Below are 21,739 nucleotides of genomic sequence, written 5' to 3'. Positions count from 1 at the left end.
TGTGTTGAGCGAAGTCTCCCGAGTACAACAGTACCCCACATGTACAGGTTTTATGGTGTTTTCAAAAGTTACAGCGTCAAATATAAGGCTTGTGTTTCAGTTTTTTCACATTAAAATTCGCCAGATTGCTTACGTTGCCTTTGTGACCCTATGGTAGCCCAAGAATGAAAATTACCCCTATGATGGCATACCATTTGCAATAGTAGACAACCCAAGGTATTGCAAATGGGGTTTGTCCAGACTTTTTTAGTAGCCACTTAGTCACAAACACTGGCCAAAATTGGCGTTTTTTGCATTTTTCACACACAAACAAATACTAACGCTAACTTTGGCCAGTGTTTGTGACCAAATGGCTACTAAAAAAGACTGGACATACCCCATTTGCAATACCTTGGGTTGTCTACTATTGCAAATGGTATGCCATTATGGGTGTAAATTTAATTCCTGGGCTACTATACAGTCTCAAAGGCAACGTAACCAATCTGGCGAATTTCAATTTCAAATGTAACACGCTATATTTGACCCTGTAACTTCCCAAAACACCATAAAACCTGAATATAGGGGGTACTGTTTTACACGTGAGACATCGCTGAATACAAATATGTGTATTGCATTGCAGTAAAAGCAAACAGTATTTTGACATCCACAGTTAAAATGTCACATAGAACTAAAAAAAAATAAAAAAATATTTTTTTCTCCCTTTTTTTATATTTTTTATATTAAATTATGTTCAATACCTAAATATTTGATGTTAAATGAAAGCCCTGTTTCCCCTGAATAAAATGATATATAATAAGGGGGGATGCATTTCATATGAAAGAGGTGAATTACGGTTGGACAGACATATAGCGCAAATGCCAGGTTTTGTTTACGTTTTGTTCTGTTCACAACTTGTACATTTGGCTGCGGTGTTAAGGGGTTAAAAGCAATTCATACTTTTAATATATGCAGCAGAAAACCTTCCCTTTTTTTATTTTTAAAGCGGTGTGGATAAAATTTTCCAATATGCGCTCGACCTCACCATTCTAGATTTATTTTTTTATTTTTACTTCATGTACATGACAATGTGTTTTTGCTGCATTTTAAAAGAAAATATTTAATAATAAAAAATAATTTTAATATGGACCACAGCTGTATATGTTGTGGAAATTTTGATGTATTTTTGGTTATTTTTTTGATATATGAATATATAAATATATATAATAATTTTTTTTTTTTTTTTAAATCTATAGAGAGAAATATATTCCCCCCAGCCAGCGAAATAAGGACGGGCTGTCATGGAGTAGCCACAGTGGCAGGCAGAGTTCTCCAAGGATGAGCCAAAGTGGGGCCATTCAAACCTCGCGAACAAACTCTCATTCCTCTGATTTTAGTCCCAGTTCTGGACCTGACCAAAGAGTTGTAAATGGAGGTATGTTAAACTTACCTTAAAATTATATTGATTACATTTCTTCATCTCTCCAGATAATATGAATCGGTTACTTTTTTTTTTTTTTAAATATAATATATGGGGGGTGTTGTGCATGTGGGAGAGGTGAGCTATGTAAGGAACTTCCCATGTGTTAGACAATTGACTTAACGATTGAGTGCGAGAAACCATTCCCTGCCCCTTTTTCTATTTTTTTTATTTTTTTTGGTTTCCCTTCCCCTCCCGTTCTCCTGTTGACTTGTTTATTTTCCTCTCCTTCGTATCATTTTTCTTTTTATTTTATTATACTTTCCTTCATCTCATTTGTTCTGTCAGGTGTTTCCTGGCCATCGCCTTGTCCATCTCCTTCCTCCCGCCCACCTTCTCGCTACCAGTCAGGTCCTAGCTCTCTTCCACCTCGGGCAGCCACCCCTACAAGGCCGCCCTCCAGACCCCCTTCGCGGCCATCCAGGCCCCCGTCTCACCCCTCTGCTCATGGTTCTCCAGCTCCTGTCTCTACTATGCCTAAACGCATGTCTTCAGAAGGTACAATACCTCTGTGTGTTTTGTTTCTATTTTTGTTTTTGCTTTTGTTAAAATCCTTTTACTCCCTGCACCCATGTTCATGGAATTCACAGGAGCTTAACCTTAATTGCTTACATTTTTAGCTTTAATAATTTGCAGTACTTGTCAAGACCTCCCTATTGTAATCTTTATAATTGGCTCAAAGCTATGCAAGGTTGTATTGCAGCCATACAATGGCTTATTTGTCTGTCTACATTGGGATATTTTCATTACTTGATGTGTGTCTATTTAAGTTGTCTCTTTAGTGGAATTAAATATTTAAGGTAGCTGTTATGACAACCCTGGGCTTTCAGATATTGAATGCAGTCTAGTGGCATACTTAAATAAACAAACAAACAAACAAACAACATTAAATATCACTCTCAGAAATATGGAAATGGCTACTCTTTCCATTTTAACAAATGTTTTTTAATAGTTTTCTGTAGCAAGCTTTACAATTTCTAGTCATAATGCAAATTATTTTTATAGTAGTTTGGTTTATTATATCATATAGTGGAAAACATGAAGCATAAACAATTATACTTCATATTTCGATAATTATAAAAACTGTAGGTTGGTAACATTGTTTTCCAAATAAGGTGCAGTGCTGTATCTGGCAGGTTGAACTCTTTCCCACCAGAGTGCAGCAAAGAGAGGTTGTCTAAAGTTGGCTGCTCTAGAGACCTCCACTTTAACTTTCACTGGCAGAAATCAGGAGGTCCTTGGCATAAATTGGGAACCAACCTCAAATTATGGCCGATCCCTTCCACCCCTGACCTTTCTTAAAATCTGCACTATAATGTTTCTTCTGCACATGAATGCTGCCTAGCACATTTACCTGTACTTCTCCACCATGCTGGAGTAAGCAGGATTTAAAAGGATGATAACATGAAACTGTCATGTAAGTACATAAAGTGAATTACTCTCTGACATTTGAATGTCAGTAGAAATTGACTGCGAAGCGGTTTGTCAGTGTTCTACAGGACAGTTGAATTTGATTTGGGTGTGGTGGTTGGGGGGGGGGGGGGGGGGGGGGTGCAACGTAAAGTGAAATCACCTCAGCACAGGTCAACTTTTCAACCAAATCTGTTCAAACATTTTTTTTTTTATGTTGGGATATCGTGTTTTGTTTTTCTATTTGTTGTCCTGCAGTTTTACATGTATCATGTGTTGCACTTTCAGGACCTCCGAGGATGTCTCCAAAGGCTCAAAGGCACCCTCGCACACACAGAGTTTCTAATGGTAGGAGTTCTATATGTGGTGGATTAGAATTTGTGTCTCGCAATGAACCTGGAGAAATTTCTGTGCCGCCTGTGGCTCGAAACAGTTCCGGTGGAACGTGGTCTTCTGTCGTCAGTGGAGGTGAGATTGAAAAGGATGGTGTGCCAACTACTCTGTGCTGTTTTAGCTCTGTCTTTTTCACATCCTGGATTTTGTGACCAATGGTTGACGTTCCAGTCTATGGGTGCAAGAGGATTACATCTGCTAGTTATAAAATTAAACATTCTTGAATACATAGATTTAAAGTGTAAAGTATTGGTCACAAGTTCAGGGCTGTCTGAATGCAAAATATTAAATATCAAACAATATCCGTGCAGAACAAATGCTACAACTAAGCTGCTAGATTACTCTTGTGTTACATTTTATGTAAAAACAAACCAGTCCTTGTAGCTCACTGGTTTAGGAACCACTCATCCATTGTGTTTGAGAGAAGTTTTTGAAGTGTTGTTCTATATGGATATTGTTATAAAAAATATGGACCACTGCTAATAAGTTGTGTGGGTAAAATCCTATCAATCATGGCTGACAAAGTAATGTTACTGTTATTAATGCATGCAGATACATATTTATTTTTATTTTAACTGGTAACTTGATGTAGACTGACAAAAGCAGGAAGTCTATCATGATGGTGGCATATTTGTTGATTCTTTACAGGGTAGCTGTGCACGCGAGCATATAAAGTGTCTTGTGTCGTCTGTTTTGATATGCGAATCCAGTGCGTGTGACTTCACTTGCGTGAGCAGTGCTGTCTTAGTGCACAGCATGCATTAATAACCGTAACATTACTTTGTCAGCCATGATTCCGGTAGACCTGTAACTGGCCTGGCGTGAGCAGTGCTGTCTCACTTACCTTCTGTAATATTCCCTATTAATCTGTTTTTTGTTTTTTTGTTCTAAATGTATGCATTTTTTTGTAATACTTTTGCATGCTTTGGCTGGTAGCTAACTTCTTATGGCTTTTGCATATCCTCAGTTCAACGTCTGTCCCCCAAGACGCATAGGCCCAGATCTCCCCGGCAAGGTAGCATGGGAAGCGGTGGCCCAGGTCCTGCATTGAATTCTCCCCAGCCCGGTACTGTTCCTCCAGAATCTGTTACCATGCCAGCACCCGCAGCATCTCCAACACTTGCCAGTCCTGCATCCAACAGGGCAGTTACTCCATCCTGTGAAGGTATGTACTTCTATAATTCTGGACATAATGAGGAGCTATTCACAAATCTATAAAGCGCATAATTATTTGGAGTGCCACCGTACAAAATTCACATAAATGATAAGGAGATAATTGATCAAGTGAATGGTGTAGCATAAACATTAAATATTTTAGTCACTTAAAGATTTACTCTTCCATTCACAGTTAAATCATACAATTCCAAGTCCTACGCTAGTAAAGTGGCATTGGAAGTGATTTGCCAGGGGTCCATCTCACATTTATCAGGGTGTAAACTTCTACTTGCCATGGCTAAATTTTAATTTGACAATGGTTTAGTGATGAGTGGAAATTTTGAGCCTTGCTAAAGCCATAAAACTGTGATGTTAAAAGGAAAACATTTATTTTTTTATTTTTTTAAGTTAGATTTATTTTCTGACCTAACTATTTCCAACTCTTTTTTAAACTAACTAACTATATTTGTTTATCATGGACTGATCCTCTCGAGCCAGAAGACATTAAAAATGTTATTGTAAATGTGTTTCAGCAAAGGATTCAAGGTTGCAAGACCAGAGGCAAAATGCTCCTGCTGGCGCTAAAGAAACTATTAAACAAAGTGAACCTTCAACATTTCACAAACCTGAGAGCAAGGGTAGGTACTCTTGTTTATTCAATTAAAATGGTAATCTAATTCAGTTTTTATAATTTTCCTTGAACAAGTGTATAGATAAATGCCTTTGTAAGAAGGAATGCAAAAACTAGAAAAGTGTTTTTTTGGGGTTTTTTTTTTTTTTAACCACATGTTTTATGCATATACTAAAGTAAAAATGTTCATCTTGCTTATTTCTTTCTAAAGCTATGATGCCTTTTACATACATGTTCTTTGAAGTTACACCATAGTGTCAGGAATACAAACATGTGTTCCTGATACTATAGTGCAGAAATTGCAGTTTAGCCCCCTGGCCCCCCTCTCCGTGGAAGTGAAAGGGTTAAAGCTTACCTTTTCACCCAGGCTGCGTCAGTTCCGCCTCCATGGCTAAGATCTTTAGTCTTGTGTTTTTTTTTGTTTGTTTGTTCTATGACTGCAGACACATGCTATTGACACCAGAACCACTACTTTAAGCCATAGAGGTTTTGCTGACTATAGTGTCCCTTTATCTTGCATACATTGCTTGATGGGTTTTATGACTTGGGCTAACTGCTTAATTGATTAAATTGTGTATTCACCTTTGCTGTATAGTATTTAACGTGATATGCTAACTAGTGCCATTCAGCGCGTATAAATCAATCTGACTTGCTAAGCCGCTTGCTTCAATTTGCTGCAAATGCTAGAGAAATAAGGAGAATTTGCTAAATGATTGCAAATTTTAGGCCACTAACGTGGAGTTGGACAGGTTTGTGTTTGTGTTGTTGGTTTTTATATTTTACTTTTTTTGTCTGCAATGTAACATTTATGGTTTAGTGAAATGTGTGGGTGTAGAATATACACACACACACACATATATATATATATATATATATATATATATATATATATATATATATATATATATGTGTGTTTTTGTAAATCATTTGTTGGAAATCTTGCATTCAGTAAAATTTATTTATTTATTTTTTGTCCATTTTGGTTTTACAGTAGTGTCACCTGAACAAAGAAAACAACTTGATGACCTGAAGAGATTCAGGAACGATTTTAGAGTAAGTGCTTGCATTTTTAGCAAGTGTTGGATATGATTAACATTAAATTGTAAGTGATGCCATGGGTCATGCTTGGATTTTCATCTTAATGGATTTTTTTTTTTTTTCCAGCTCCAGCCGAGTTCTAGTCCTGATCCTATGGATCAGCTTCTTTCCAAAAATCGTGATGGTGGGGAGAAAGCTAGAGAGCTTATAAAGGAGAAAGTTGACTCTGTAGCCAAGGAATCCCCAAGTGATAGTGGCAGCAATGCCCCTACTAGCAATAGTAGTAGTAAACCTAGTAGTCCTAGTGTCTCACCTTCTATTAGCAGCAGCAGCAGTTCAGACCACAAAAGAGGTCTTGAAGTAACCTCTCAAGGTGTTCAGACCTCTGCTCCAGGAAAACAAGAACGTGAAGACAAAGAGGACAAAAAAGAAAATGCTGCAGAGTAAGTTCTATTGCGTTACAGCTGGTCGTGTGTGCTATTTTTGTGTGTGCATTACATACATGAGCTATGCCATTTAAAGAAATGTTTTGGTGCTGGTAAAATAAATTGCTAAAGAAATGTAGCCATACTGGGAGTCCTGATTCTTGGTTATGGTTGGATATTTTGCCGGCAATATTCTGCTTTGCTTCATAAAGAATTCCTGCATCTCTGTGTAACTAGCTTATGTTTTATGTTGTACCACATATTTTCAACTCTTATATTGGCTGACCAACTTTATACATCCTCTCTTTGTAGGCAAGTGCGAAAATCCACCCTAAATCCTAATGCAAAGGAGTTTAATCCACGCTCGTACGCTCAGGTAACTAGGAACTCCAGCTGTTCATAGTGATAACGCTGCATATTGTAGGGCATGGCCAGGCTATTCCATTGGCACCCTGTATTTACAAATACAGTATACAAGCGAAGGCTCCAGGCTTTATTTCCAATGCACTGGACTCGTACTTTCTTCCTTCCTTGACTGATAGAATGAGTAACATAACAGTTCAAATTGTATGTGTGTGTGTGTATACATTTATATTGCATAAACATTTTCCATAGTGCTTTACAATGTGTCCTTGTGGGGATAGAATACAGGTGTAGGGAGCCATACTCCTAGTTGCTTGCCTTAAGTGAATGTGTGAAAGTTTTTTTTTATTTTTTTTCCTTATGTATTTTTGCTACATTGCCTCAATTTTTTTTTTAACTCTTGCACGTAATGTTTTTTTTTTTTTTTTTTTTAATCTTACAGCCCAAGCCTTCGACAACACCAACATCACCTCGGCCACAAGCGCAACCCAGTCCCTCAATGGTGGGACACCAGCAGCCAACCCCTGTGTATACACAACCAGTTTGTTTTGCACCAAATATGATGTACCCAGTTCCTGTTAGCCCTGGGGTGCAGGTAACTTAAATTTGCATTTAAAGTTGTCTTCAATTATGATCCTGAGGCATGGTACAATCATGTTTTAAAGATACTGCTGTATTCTTATTACGTGTGCTGGGAATGATGCATTGTCCGTTGTATTCGGTAATTCTTTTCCCCTTGGAAATGTCTATATATGGTAGGGACACTTTCGTTTGCTCAAGTGTTTGTTCAAGTGTTTGTCAAATTGGAAATTTCCTACCTAATGGGATGATTTGCCTTTTTAGATGCTTTTAGTTTGTGTTTATATTTTGCTAAGCTATAGCTTTTCGGTTTTAAATAAGTTTTTCATAATTGTCTTCAGCATTTGTATGAGTTTCGTCGACCATTATAGTATCCAACTAGCTAAACCATGTATTACTGACTACTGTTTTACCATTCTTTCTTTCAATTTAAAAAAAAAAAATGACCTTGCATGGACTCATCTTGTACTTGAATACTTAATCATTTGTATATGGTTTTTGCCTCATGCTTTAGATGGTATATTAACATGCCACTATTTGTATTTGTTTTTTAGCCATTGTATTCAATTCCGATGACGACCATGCCAGTGAACCAGGCCAAAACTTACAGAGCAGGTAAAGGTGAGATGTGCACATCTGTGCTTAGTTACTGTCTGCATGCTGCATGACTTCAAAAGGGATAATCCAGGTTTAAGTTGACCATTTTTGTTTTGTTCTTAAATGCTTTAAGATATAATCAAAAGCAGTAAATAAACACTCACATTTGAACTTCCTGACTTCTTCAAATCATCCTGCTCAGTCTCCCACAGCCAGGAAGGGATTCAGCCAATCATGATGCTCCCTTCACTAGCTCTACAGCTGCTGACCTTGCAGTGTTGCATAGAATGTTTCTGCAAGTTATAAAAAGACCACTATAGAATTAGAAATATCAACCCGTATTCCTAACACCACTGGGGGCCCCTATCCCTAGTATTCCAACGCACACCCCACCGTGCCTTTGTATAAAAAAAATTAAAAAAAATAACAATAAAAACTTAAAACAAACAAGGTTTTTACTCCCCTTTTTCCAGTGCCGATAATCCAATTTTTATCAGCTTCCCAAGAGGTCATCGAGGAGGCACAGTTTCCTCCTGTGATGGTACAGTCCAATGTTTGTCATTGGAAATAATTTACTTCAGTGCTATCCTATGAGCTGCATCATGTGACCATTTTACTATGTCAGCACATAGTAAGACAGGCACCAGAGGTGTGCTTGTTTTACAAAAAACAAACTGCTGTTTGTCATTGCAGGGTTAAATTGACAAGACCCCTTCATTGAGATTAAGTGCTCTAGGTGATTTTAGTGAACCTTTACATTTTTAAGTATATTAAGCTTTTTACTGTATAAAATAACAACTTGAGTAAACCAGAGAAATTACACCATATGCCAGTGTTCAGGAAAGAGACTGACTGTGGCGGTAGAAATTGTGGTCTTGTGGACAAAATGGATATTAACTCAACCTTTATTGATTACATAAAGTAAAAAGTAACTGAACATTGGTGTCTATTCTAGCTTAATTTAAACATGTCTGTTTTATATCTTGACATAGCATGTCATGTGTGTCCCTCCCATACACTGGTTTCTCTATTGGGTTATTTTTTATTTATTTTTTTGGACTTTGGCACTCTGGCACTCTATCATCAAATACCATTAAAGGACCTCTATAGTGCCAGGAAAACAAACTCGTGTTCCTGGCACTATAGGGTCATTAGGTCCCCCTCCTTCTGGGCTGAAGGGGTTAAAACCCCTTCAGCAACCTACCTTTCTCCAGCGCGCCTCTCCTCCCTCAGTTGCTGTCAGATCTGAATTTTCGGCAAGAGCCGCACATGCATTCAAACCGCCCATAGGAAAGCATTACTCAATGCTTTCCTATGGACGTCCAGCGTCTTCTCACTGTGATTTTCACAGTGAGAATCGCGGAAGCGCCTCTAGCGGCTGTCAGTGAGACAGCCACTAGAGGCTGGATTAACCCTCAGTGAAACATAGCAGTTTCTATGAAACTGCTATGTTTTCAGCTGCAGTGTTAAAACTAGAGGGACCTGCCTATAGTGGTCCTTTGACCATAATTGTATGAAATATATATATATATTATGCCCTGTGTCAAATTTTATTCCTGTTACAATTTAGAGTATTGTTCATTTAAAAGACAGATTTATTTGCATGAAAAGTGGACGGCTTATAATAGGGAAAGAGGGGGGATGGGTAACATTAAATTACTGATTGTTAATTATGCTGACTTTGTTTTCAGTTCCAAATATGCCCCAGCAAAGGCAAGATCAACATCACCAGAACACAATGATGCATCCAGTGTCTGCAGCTGGACCCCCAATAGTAACGTCACCTGCCTACTCTGCGCAGTATGTGACTTACAGCCCTCAGCAATTTCCGAATCAGCCACTCATGCAACACGTTCAACATTATCAATCGCAGGTATTTACTTCTAAAAATCTTGTACTGCAGAAACGGCTTCTAAAGACTGTTTAAATGTAATATTCATTATGTGTTTTGCAAACTGTCATGGCGAGGTAAAGTCATCCCTTGATGATCAAGTAATTTTTGGTTTGTATAGAAAGCAATATATGAGTTGGTTTGTATGAAAAGGCATTTTAATGAATGGACGAGTGAACATTAATGGTGCCTGGAAAGACTAAAAGAAGGAATAAGGGGAAAACATTTTAACTTAACCAAATAAGCTCACTCTAATATATTTTGTTTTTACAGCCTCCACATATGTATGGCCAAGTTATACAAGGGGGTACCAGAATGATTCCACCACCAACGCATGCACAGGCTGGCTTGGTATCCTCATCTGCTACACAGTATGGAGCCCCGGAGCAAACACATGCTATGTATGGTAAGAGTCACGGCCATAAGACAGAACTGTATAATACAGACTTGGAATTTCCTTCACGGTCTTATTTTGCTACATATTCACAAATAACCGTTTTCGCTTTCATGTTGGATTTAAATATGCTGTAGTACCTAACCATTCAGACATCTCTGGATTTTATCCTCTTCTTTGTTATTATGGTAAATATTCTAGAATATTAGACACTTTAATCTAAAACTATCCCCACTGGTTCGTTTCGTAGATTAAAGGTAAGGGGATCATATGTATGCCTGAGAGGACATTTTATCCTTTATATCTAGATTTAAATCTATTATTACTCTGACAAAATGTTAGTGCAGCTTCCCAGTCCCAATTAAACCTTGAGTGGGAAAAGTTTTGAGCCCAACCAGATGTGTGCATGTGATAAACCATACATTCTCTTGGAATTTTCATAATTGTCACAAACACGTAGGCAAGAATATCTTGAGCTAAAGATTAGTGTTGCTATTTAGTTATTCTAGGTTAAACAAATCTAATATTGTGGTCTTTAACATTATTGTAGGATCTAGAAGGTATTCTCATATGTTCCTCATCTTGCTGATGTTACTCTGGCTAAGACACAACTAGATTTAAATAGTTAACCCCTTAAGGACCAAACTTCTAGAATAAAAGGGAATCATGACATGTCACACATGTCGTGTCCTTAAGGGGTTAAAGTGAAACTGTTACTTTATTTACCACAATATGTGCATGCATGGATGAGGGACCCAAAAACTGCCCTCATTTTGACAAACTAAAAAAAACAAAAAAAAAACCCTTGCATTATTGGCACTTAAATTGCTGTATGAGCACATATGTGTTCAGCACTTCTGCCACCAGTGGAGAAAGTAAAGAAGTTAACTAATTTGCATGATTTGCCAGACATGGCAAGAACTGTATGTAAATTTAAAAAACATTTTAAGAATGTGTGTATTTTAAATGCCCCACTTTTTAGCTAACTTTGGGTTTTTTTGATCATGCTATTGGCTACTATTAAGGGGACACTATAGTCGCCAAAACCAATACAGCTTAAAGTCGTAGTTCTAGTGTCTATAGCCTGTTCCTGCACGTTCAGCAGAGTTTACATTGTTACATCTGAGTGTTTTTGCTGTGCATGTGCAGTAGCTTTCCTATAGAAGTTGTGGCACAGCCATGATGAAATCAGTATGGCGATGGAGAAAAGGTAGCTAAAATTCCTTCTTATATTTTGGGAGGAAGTGGACACCTAAATAAGTAGTCCAGCACTATAGTGTTAGGAAGGCATGTTTTTTATTCTGAATGCTATAGTGTAACTAGATCTGTAAATTAATTATTTCCACAATTGGTGTAAATACCAATTTTTAAGATTTTCTGCTACTTTTGTTGCAGAATATTTCATCCTGTTGGTGCCCTATGTACCAATTACAGACCCAGGCTAAAATTTGGCTTGCCTGAAGAAAATGTTAATGGAGAAAATCCACTTGCCTACATTGTAAACATTCTATTTATTTTCCCCTGCCTTGTTACCAGTTACTACTTGAATGACCAGGTTTGAGCAATAATAACTAGTGACTACTGCTATACCAGCTAAGCTATATTTAATACCGCAGTGATTTATTTCAAAGTAGAATCTTGAAAATGCTCCATATATTTAGTCTGTTAAATTTCTTAGTTTTCCTGTTTTGGCAAGTATGTTTTTTCATAACTCCAAAAAGATGAAGGAAGAATTGGGATCACATCAAATGTCTGTGGATTGTATACATGCTCTAATTGTAGGAGTGCAATTTCAGATCTTGCAGCTTTTTACGTGGCTCTTATCTGAGTTATCACGATTTGTGGCTTTCGATTGCTCTTTAATCTAACTCTTGCTTGGTTCATCTAATCTATGCTCACTGAATATGACATTTGTTAATAGGCATGATTTTAGCCCCAGTAAGACACCAGTATGCACGTACATTTCCTTCACAGTGGAAGGTATTCAAACATAAATGTTTATTTGCCACTGACATCTTTGAAAAACGTAACCGCATAAATAAAATTTGTCCTTGCATAAATGTCAGCCCTATTTTGCTTTCACAAAAAGGCTAATTTAATTTACCTTTCTATTTCCCCAAATTCAGCATGTCCCAAAATACCCAACAACAAGGAGACAGCCCCTTCTTTCTACTTTGCCAGTGAGTTGTTGTTTTGTTTCAATTTCCTGCATATTGACTGCTTTTAAGAACTCCATTGGTAAAATGTCTTTTGCAAAGTTTTCCTTTCCAGACATGGTGAACATGTAGAATGGACTCAAGTGCTTGTGAAATCTAACCTTCCTATCATACATTTTTCACTCTGGTCACTTCATTGTCTTTCTGGGGAATTATTTTCTTACAATACTGTAGATGTGCCGTGTATTTAAAAAGCAGAGCATGTTCTAAGGCACTTATAGAGCAAAGAATGAACTGAAAGTTCTGAAGCTGTCAAAAGGAAGCAACCGATTTTGTGAGAGGGAATAAAGACAATATAGTAAATATGCTCTAACTGGAAAAATAGGACTCCACCAAGTCCGAAGAGTTAAAATAAAATAAGAACACCCTACAGTGTGAATATCCAGGAGCAAGAAATTAGATTTAGTATTGGTATGAATTAAATATACTAGAGATAATGGTAAAATCTTAAAACACAATCTTCAAATACAATTTGAACTGGGTTAAAAAGTAGAGTATATACAAAGACACGTCTCTATCACAATAGGATTGCAATTTTGCATTTAGTTGTAAAAAAATTAACCAACTGATAGTCCTTATTGTATTGCAACAAATTAACTGTCCAAAATCTGTAACAAATCTTTGTGTCACTTTTGTATCACAGGTAGCTATGACTCGGTCTGTAATAACAATGCCGGGTGAAACAAGCACCTATGAATTAATCTACTTAGAATAAATAAGAAGAAAATGCACAGTCCAGAAGATATAGATCAAATGGCAATTAAGTATAGACAGACTAAATTCCAGAACCAAACAGTAGCCTTGTAATAGATGTAAAACCAGATTGATGAAAACACATGAAGTTTATTAAATAAGAATTAAAAATTCAAAGAATGCCAATATATAAAAATAACGGTGAAATGCTGAGGTAGGAGTATAGTCTGTTAAGTCTCAAGTGTTAAAAGTCATAAAACGTGTGATCCAGACCCGGATGGATGCGGATTGCAAAAGAAAGGAGAAATCCTCTCTGCTCCCTTCTTACAGCCGGTGAGGACGGTGTGCGAGTCCCTGTAGCCTGCGACCTCACAGCTAAAGGCTGGAACCCACGAGGGAGGTATCCACGAATTGTGGATATTTGACTGACTCTTCCCAGGCAAAGCAAGGCATCCGACGGTTGAACCTGGGAGGGAGGAGTCAGTCAAATCTCCACAATTCGTCCTGTGGATTGTTCTACCATTTTCTTTAGTATATTTAATTCATACCAATACTAAATCTAATTTCTTGCTCCTGGATATTTACACTTTAGGGTGTTTTTATTTTACTTATAGAGCAAAGTTTGTATTCTTTGTTTGATAAGTGTTGCAAATAATGCAGTCCTTTTGGCATCTTTTTGAAGGTTGCCTCCTGTGTTGCAATAAACCTAATCATGTATTTTGACTAATTGAAAAGATAGCATTACGTAAAGGTGGGCCTTTTCTGTTTTTTTATTTATTACATCTACCTATTAACTTATAGAAACAAAGCCTTGGGCCAGACATGACATAGGGGTCTTATGGACTCTAGATGTGTTTCAAAACTATGAAAAGGTTTCTTTAAGAATGCTACCTTTCTATATAGTATATATATTCTATAAAGTAAATAGTCTTTACTACTCCGATGAGGAACGTGTGTATTGATTTAGCTTCAGCATATCTTTTCTGCAAACCAGGTTAAGGTGGTGTTTTCTTTTTTTTTTTTTTTTTTCTCTCTCAAGAGTAGCCAGTACATGTATCAAAGTGCTTTCTGCATCAGCATATTTTAGATAAAAATTCATCCAGGATTACACAAGATGTAGTAAATACTAAACCAATCTCTTTGGTTAGTGTTTGAAAATGCTGTTTTTTTTGTTTTGTGTTGTGTGGGTTTTTGTTTTTCCTTTTAATATAAAGTTTAATTCCAGGTTCCAATTTAAATTCTTGCATTGTTTAAAAAGCCAATATCCTTGATGGTCAGTACACTGCACATATTTGTGGAATAGTGCAGATTAAATTAAAATGTAATTAATCCATGTACAATATGTGTATTGGGAGGGGGCCCACTTCACCTAAGTTCTTATTCATAGCTATTCACATTCTTCACAACTGTCTCATACAAGATTGTCTACAGGTTATGTGGACTGCTATCAGGAAGAAACCGACTTAAGTCTCTTATTCAATCTAGATGTTTGCATAAAACTGCAGCAAAAAATTATCTGTTCATTTAAAGGGACACTATAGTCACCAAAACAACTTTACGTTAATGAAGTGGTTTTGGTGTAAATATCATACTCCTAGTGTCTCACTGCTCAATTCTCTGCAATTTAGGTGTTAAATCACTTTTGTTTCTGTAGCCCAAGGCACACTTCCTAGGAAGAGTCATCTAATGTTTATACTTTATTGCAAATTTTGTATAACTTAGAATTTATCATCTACTGTTCTGTTAATAGCGTGCTAGATACTGCAGGAGTCTACTGTATGTAATTAAAGTTCAATTTACAGAGTAGAGGATACAATCTTTTAAAGTAAATTACATCTGATTGAAAATGAAACGATTTTTGTTCATGTAGTCTGTGTCAGTCACTACCAGGGGAGGTGTGACTAGGGCTGCATCAACACACAAAAGTGAAATAACTCCTAAATGGCAGAAACTTGAGCAGTTAAACTTCTTTTGGTGACTATAGTGTCCCTTTTAATTTGTTCTGATAAAGGTAAATTATATTCTTGATGTATATCTAATACAGTGGTTTTGTTTAGTGGGCCTTAGACTGTTCATTATCTGTGTTTGAGACTTCAGAGTTGCATATTGAATGCCATCTTGGAGACTTGGTTTGCTTTGTCTGGCAATCAAATGTGAGGCTTTATTATTCGTATGGTAAAAGCAAACCAAACCCAATCACGTTGAGCAAATGAGCTACTTTGGTATTATAAAGAGCTGGGGTGGACACCCAGGTAAGAAGTCAAACGACTTACAATGGGGTTGTGTGGTCTCCGGGGCACACCTGGTACCATAACCACTGTGATGAGCTTTAGTGGTTATGCTGCTTGGAGTGTACCTTTTAAGTATTGTTGTCTTCTCTTTAGGTCTAGCCTGCCTTTGCCGTCCAGACCGCCAGCTTACATTTGCATTTTTTTGGGATTTTCTCCCCAGTTCTGTTTTGTTAACATGCTTTAAGAATGTTTTGAAACATTAAGAATGTTATCAAACTCTAAAATTTGTTTGTGTTTTTTTTTTTTTTTTCCTCCTGGATTTCAGTTTCTACCAGCTCACTGGCACAGCAGTATGCTCATCCTAGTGCTGCTCTACATCCACATCCACCTCACCCACAGCCTTCAGCTACTCCCACTGGCCAACAACAGAACCAACATGGTGGCAGTCACGCAGCCCCAAGCCCTGTACAAGTAAGTGATTTTCTTTATTTTACACAGTGTGCTGTTAAAAATAATTTCTATCTAAAACTTCCCTAATATCCCTTCAAACTAATAAAACCTGTATGCATACAATCGCTTGGTTTATTGTATGATTTAATAAGTCCTATTTTGAAGACTTATAGGACGATACTAGACATGAATGTTGGCAGGCTGCTCATGCCGAGTACTTTCGTCAAGGAACCCACCCACTGTTGGCCACAATTGAAACAGTGTTTTGTTTAGTTTTTTAATGTGAAACTTTATTTATTAATACAATTTTCTTTCTATTTTCCAGCACCATCAGCATCAAGCTGCACAGGCTCTCCATTTAGCAAGTCAACAGCAGCAATCTGCAATATACCATGCTGGACTGGCACCCACACCACCTTCTATGACCCCTGGGTCCAATGCCCAGTCACCACAGAACAGTTTCCCAACTCAACAGACTGTATTTGCACTCCATCCCTCGCACGTGCAGCCTGCCTACACAAACCCACCACACATGGCTCACGTTCAACAGGTACAGCACTTCATATTTGGTTTAAACCAATCACTGCTACAATACAAGGAATTTGAGACACACACTTCCACTCTTTTTATTTATTAAATTTTTTTTATTCTTTCACATTTTTAGTAATATGGTCTTAGTGTGCACAATCAGGATGGTTCAAGTGATTATATAAAGGGGAAATACATGCATTTTGCAGTCTGCTGCTCTTGTACCCTATAATTGGTAATACTCAATGATACTGTGGGCTTGGGTATTGATATTTGCCCTGTGTATTTTTATTTTATTTTTTATTTAAACTTTTATATAGATCGCACGGCACAAATTGTTCCATTAACTTCCAATAGGCGATATCTGTTTTTGTTCCATTATACATTTCGAAATGATTTGCAATTTTATTTTTCCCTTTGCAGGCTCATGTGCAATCAGGAATGGTTCCATCACACCCATCTGCTCATCCAATGATGCTTATGACTGCACAGCCACCAGGGGGCCCTCAGGCTGCTCTGGCTCAAAGTGGTTTACAGCCCATTCCCGTGTCTACAACTGCACATTTTCCCTATATGACCCATGCTCCAGGTAACCCAACATAATGAATGATTCAGTCAGTGCAGCATTTCAAATTGTCAGAAAGATGTTGAACAGACAGACTGATTCACTGCGAATTAAAATGGGAGTCTGATGCCGTCTTCTGGGCTTGTATTATTTTAGGCATTATATTTTAATAGTTTTGACCTATTATGAAAAGTTAGGTATTTCTAGATTTGAGTTTTAAACAAATCCAAAATGTCTTCTGTGTTTTTTTTTTTTTTTTTTTTTTTTTAATATTCCTTCAGTTAGACAGTGGCATTTGGGACATGTATGTGTGATTGATTACGGTAATTCCATCTTCAAACCCTAGGATGGAATTCTATTGATGCATATTGATTGGGATTCCCCCACATCCCATCCCCTAGACGAAATACATCTTTAAGGCACATCTAACCCTGATATTAAAATTTGAACATTAGTAGTTTAAAAAAAAAAAAAAAAAATTACGGACTTTGCGTGTGTGTGATTTATTTTGTTAACCTTATTGGAAATGGCATTTATTTATTTTTATTTTTTATTTCCCTTTCCAGTGCAAGCACATCACCAACAGCAGCTGTGAATCTGGAGTGTGATCAGTGAAAAGGCTGGAACCCTTTTATAGGCCAAAAACTTCCCACATGCTTCCTTCCTGGAAGCATTGTCATCTAGAATCTCATTTTTGTTTAAAATAAATCTTGATTTCTTTTAACATCCGATAGGAATGCTAACTGATCATCTTGCAGTGGGAAAGATTTGGACTGTGTAGAGGCATGTAGGAGCTTGCAGGCTACCCTGTGCGCTGCATCAGTCCTCCTAAAGCCCCAACCTTTGCTTGCTGATAACTGGAAGTTATTTATTTTTAAAGTCCCTTCTAAGTTATGAACTCATCAGCTAGCGAAGGAAGTAACACAATTTGATTCTTGCTGCTATCTTCACCTTAAAAAAACAAAATCAAGACTCTAAAATCCCTTTTACTTCTAACTAAACTTGAAACCGATTCAGTAAAGATTCTGATCATCAACCTGATGTATTATTATTTATGAGTCGGGTCTGATGATACAGCTGCTGCCTCCAACAGCGGTGTAACTTTTAAGTTAAGAAAAAAAAAAACTTTTACTTTGTAGATAATATAAAATAAAACCTAAAAAAAAAAATAAAAAAAAAAAAAGTTTTAAAAACTGAATCTGCCTTGTGTGTTACTCCTTCAAACACGAATATTTACTGGTAGTGAAGATTTGGATTTACATGCTTATTGAGATTATTCTGACTTGGGCAAATGCTAAATTGTTTAGCTACACGCGTGCAATTTAACAGCTGTGAGTTATGATTTGCACTGGAAGGACATCTCAATGCTTTATTACATTAACCACGATTTGATGTGTGAATTTTGTTTTTATTATGGGTATTAATTTATATGAGAATCTTTATGGCTTACTTCAAAATAACACACGTTTTATGTCAGAGTAAAACAACACTGTTTTAAAGCCATCAAAGCGATATTGAACATAAAAATAGTTTTCTTGGAGATTTCCTGCAGCAAAAAAATGACTGGTGTGCTATGCTGTAAGATCAAATGTTTGCGTATTATTTGAAGAAATGGTTCATATAATAAAATGGACAGGAATTGGCTTGGTTGATCGCTGTTCTTGGAAGTTTGTATTGCAGCAAGACAAAGTGGACTATCTGACAACCAAGGTAGACTACCATAAGTAGGATCTGTCAAATGGTTTTTCCTTTAGTTGACCAGGATCTGAGCAAGCCACTGGCCACAGCAGGGAAAAGGGGAGTTTAAAAAATTCTTCATGAAGAAACAATCTTATCAGCCTTGTATTTCCTGCTATACCATTAATTTCAGCTGTTATGTAGAAAATTTATATTGAAAGAACCTATATTACTGGGATACTCTCAATTTGGCCAAAGCCTCCTTTAGTAATCTATGCTTTATCTTCTATTTCTCAATTCTTTTCCTGAGGAGCTCACTCTGTGTCATGATCTACTACTAACCCATGAACCCCTAAGAGACTCAGACCTCGATCTGAGATTCGTAGCAAGCTTTAACCCCTTAAGGAAACATGACGTTTGTGACACGTCATGATTCCCTTTTATTCCAGAAGTTTGGTCCTTAAGGGGTTAAAGAGTTTCTTGCTAGAAGTAATTGCCACGCTTCCTAAATTGCAGACAGACTTACATTTTGAGCACCTGTTAATGTATCTGGCAAGCATTTGAAAGTTCTGCGGTTATGAAATCAGTTGCCATCCAGAGTCTGTTTTTTATTTTTTTTTATTTTTAAACTACAATTTGTTTTTGTAAAGAACAATATCCTGATTTGCAAAGATCCAAGGATGTGACTCAATACCACTTCATTCCTCAAGGGCAATGTCTCTCTGGGGCTTGGGTAGCAAAATGATCGATTGTGATCTCAGAGCAGTCTGGTAGATTTTGGTGGATTTTGGATCATGCTGTGATTGACTGGCAGACGATACACCGAATGTCATGGCAGTGGTTTCATTGACCCCATTAGGTTGCGGAGGAACTGGCTCTGTCCACACCATTACTACTAGGAGGATGACAGAGCAGTTCTTTCTGAAGTGCTATTTGAGGGTTGGCAGGGTAGGATATAATCCTATTGCCATCCCTTTATACCTTGATGCTCTTTCATACAATGCAAATTAATTCCAGGCATATGATCTGACTAGGTCTAATCTAAAATAAACACGCTCTTCTTCAACACCATCTTCTCTGTAGGTCTCTGACTAAGGGATCCTCTTAACTTATTAAAAGATTCATTCAACAACTTAAGCTTAATGAACCATTTTTTTTGCCTCTGAAGTTTCACTACTGAATTCGGTGCCATTTCGCAGTTAATTAAACTTTTCATGTATATGCAGCCCTAGCCACACCTCCCATGTCCATGACTCTCACAGCATGCCTGCATGAACACAAAATGGTTTCATTTTCAATAAGCTGTTTAACCCCTTAAGACCGCAGCCAAATGTACAAGTTGTGATCCAAAAAAGGAGACAAAACCTGGCATTTGCGCTATATGTCTGTCCAACCGTAATTCACCTCTTTCATATTAAATGCACCCCCCCTTATTATATATCATTTTATTCAGGGGAAACAGGGCTTTCATTTAACATCAAATATTTAGGTATGAAACCTAATTTAATATGAAAAAAATATAAAATAAATGGGAGAAAATACGTTTTTTTTTAATTGTTTTAGTTCTACGTGACATTTTAACTGAATGTCAAAATACTGTTAGATTTTACTGCAATACAATACACATTTGATGTCTCACGTGTAAAACAGTACCCCCTATGTACAGGTTTTATGGTGTTTTGGGAAGTTACAGGGTCAAATATAGCGTGTTACATATTTCAGTTTTTTCACATTGAAATTCGCCAGATTGGTTACGTTGCCTTTGAGACCATATGGTAGCCCAGGAATAAGAATTGCCCCCATGATGGCATACCATTTTCAAAAGTAGACAACCCAAGGTATTGCAAATGGAGTATGTCCAGTCTTTTTTAGTAGCCACTTGGTCACAAACACTGGCCAAAGTTAGTGTTAATATTTGAAAATGCAAAAAACTAATTTGAACGTAAATTTTGGCCAGTGTTTGTGACTAAGTGGCTACTAAAAAAACCTGAACATACCCTATTTGCAATACCCTGGGTTGTCTACTATTGAAAATGGTATGCCATCATGGGGATAATGTTCATTCCTGGGCTACCATACGGTCTCAAAGGCAACCTGGCAAATTTTAATGTGCAAAAACTGAAACGCAAACCTTATATTTGACGCTGTAACTTTTGAAAACACCATAAAACCTGTACATGAGGGGTACTGTTATACTCAGGAGACTTCGCTGAACACAAATATTAGTGTTTCAAAACAGTAAAACCTATCACAACAATTATATCGTCAGTGTAAGTGCCATTTGTGTGTGGGAAAAAATGCAAAAAATGTCACTGTCACTGACGATATCGTCGTTGTAATTTATTTTACTGTTTTAAAATACACTAATATTTGTGTTCAGCGAAGTTTTCCGAGTAAAACCGTACCCCCCATTTACAGGTTTTATGGTGTCTTGGAAAGTTACAGGGTTAAATATAGTGCTAGAAAATTTAATTCCCTGAACTTTCAGCCTGGGTTGTCAGGCAGGTCCTGCAAATTGTAATTAATAAAATGACCTAATTATGTAAAATTATTACATAAATATACGTAGAATTATTATATACCGTATATAATTTTTTATTTTTATTTATATATAGGTATATATATATATATATATATACTTATGTATATAGATATATATTTTGTTCTACATGTATTTTGATATTAATATATATTAATTTTAAAATAGAATGAAATTACGCTTTTTTTTAACGTATTTATTTATTATATATAATGAAAATTATATATTTAATCAATATCATTGTATGTGTATTTTGAGATTATATATATATATATATATATATATATATATATATATATATATGTATATATAATCTTATTTTTACACTTTTTTTTTTTTTTAAATTCTTTATTTTGGTGTGCATAGAAATTACAAACTTGCCGGTACTGCCACAACAGCAGGTACCGGCGGTTCTGGTATAGCAAACATAAGTTACAACTGCACAATTTTTTATCTTTAACATACAAGCTTGGTTTCAGGCGAAGTAGTAGCTATGTCAGTCAACATG

At 36.7% G+C, this 21,739-nt stretch overlaps 1 protein-coding gene across 6 annotated transcripts in view; it reads left to right on the top strand.

The window, feature by feature from the left end:
• Nucleotides 1-18,213, top strand: part of ATXN2 (ataxin 2) — a 38,347-nt gene extending 20,134 nt beyond the window's left edge. For 2 of the 6 annotated variants that reach the window (XM_063454240.1, XM_063454236.1), the window contains 17 exons: nt 1,233-1,411; nt 1,745-1,954; nt 3,155-3,334; nt 4,227-4,424; nt 4,948-5,052; nt 6,037-6,098; nt 6,210-6,526; nt 6,821-6,884; nt 7,314-7,466; nt 8,005-8,071; nt 9,739-9,920; nt 10,212-10,344; nt 12,459-12,512; nt 15,798-15,943; nt 16,248-16,472; nt 16,874-17,039; nt 17,582-18,213. In XM_063454240.1, the coding sequence (XP_063310310.1) occupies nt 1,233-1,411; nt 1,745-1,954; nt 3,155-3,334; nt 4,227-4,424; nt 4,948-5,052; nt 6,037-6,098; nt 6,210-6,526; nt 6,821-6,884; nt 7,314-7,466; nt 8,005-8,071; nt 9,739-9,920; nt 10,212-10,344; nt 12,459-12,512; nt 15,798-15,943; nt 16,248-16,472; nt 16,874-17,039; nt 17,582-17,610 (2,470 nt within the window). In that variant the 3' untranslated portion in view covers nt 17,611-18,213. The remainder of the gene's footprint in view (nt 1-1,232; nt 1,412-1,744; nt 1,955-3,154; nt 3,335-4,226; nt 4,425-4,947; nt 5,053-6,036; nt 6,099-6,209; nt 6,527-6,820; nt 6,885-7,313; nt 7,467-8,004; nt 8,072-9,738; nt 9,921-10,211; nt 10,345-12,458; nt 12,513-15,797; nt 15,944-16,247; nt 16,473-16,873; nt 17,040-17,581) is intronic. The other 4 variants (XM_063454237.1, XM_063454239.1, XM_063454238.1 and 1 more) reach the window with 4 other exon arrangements.
• The last annotated feature ends 3,526 nt before the right edge of the window (nt 18,214-21,739 follow it).

Source organism: Pelobates fuscus, chromosome 5 (assembly GCF_036172605.1).
Source record: "Pelobates fuscus isolate aPelFus1 chromosome 5, aPelFus1.pri, whole genome shotgun sequence".
In the NCBI taxonomy this organism is placed as follows: Eukaryota; Metazoa; Chordata; class Amphibia; order Anura; family Pelobatidae; genus Pelobates; species Pelobates fuscus.
This window is presented reverse-complemented; position numbering and strand designations above follow the sequence as displayed.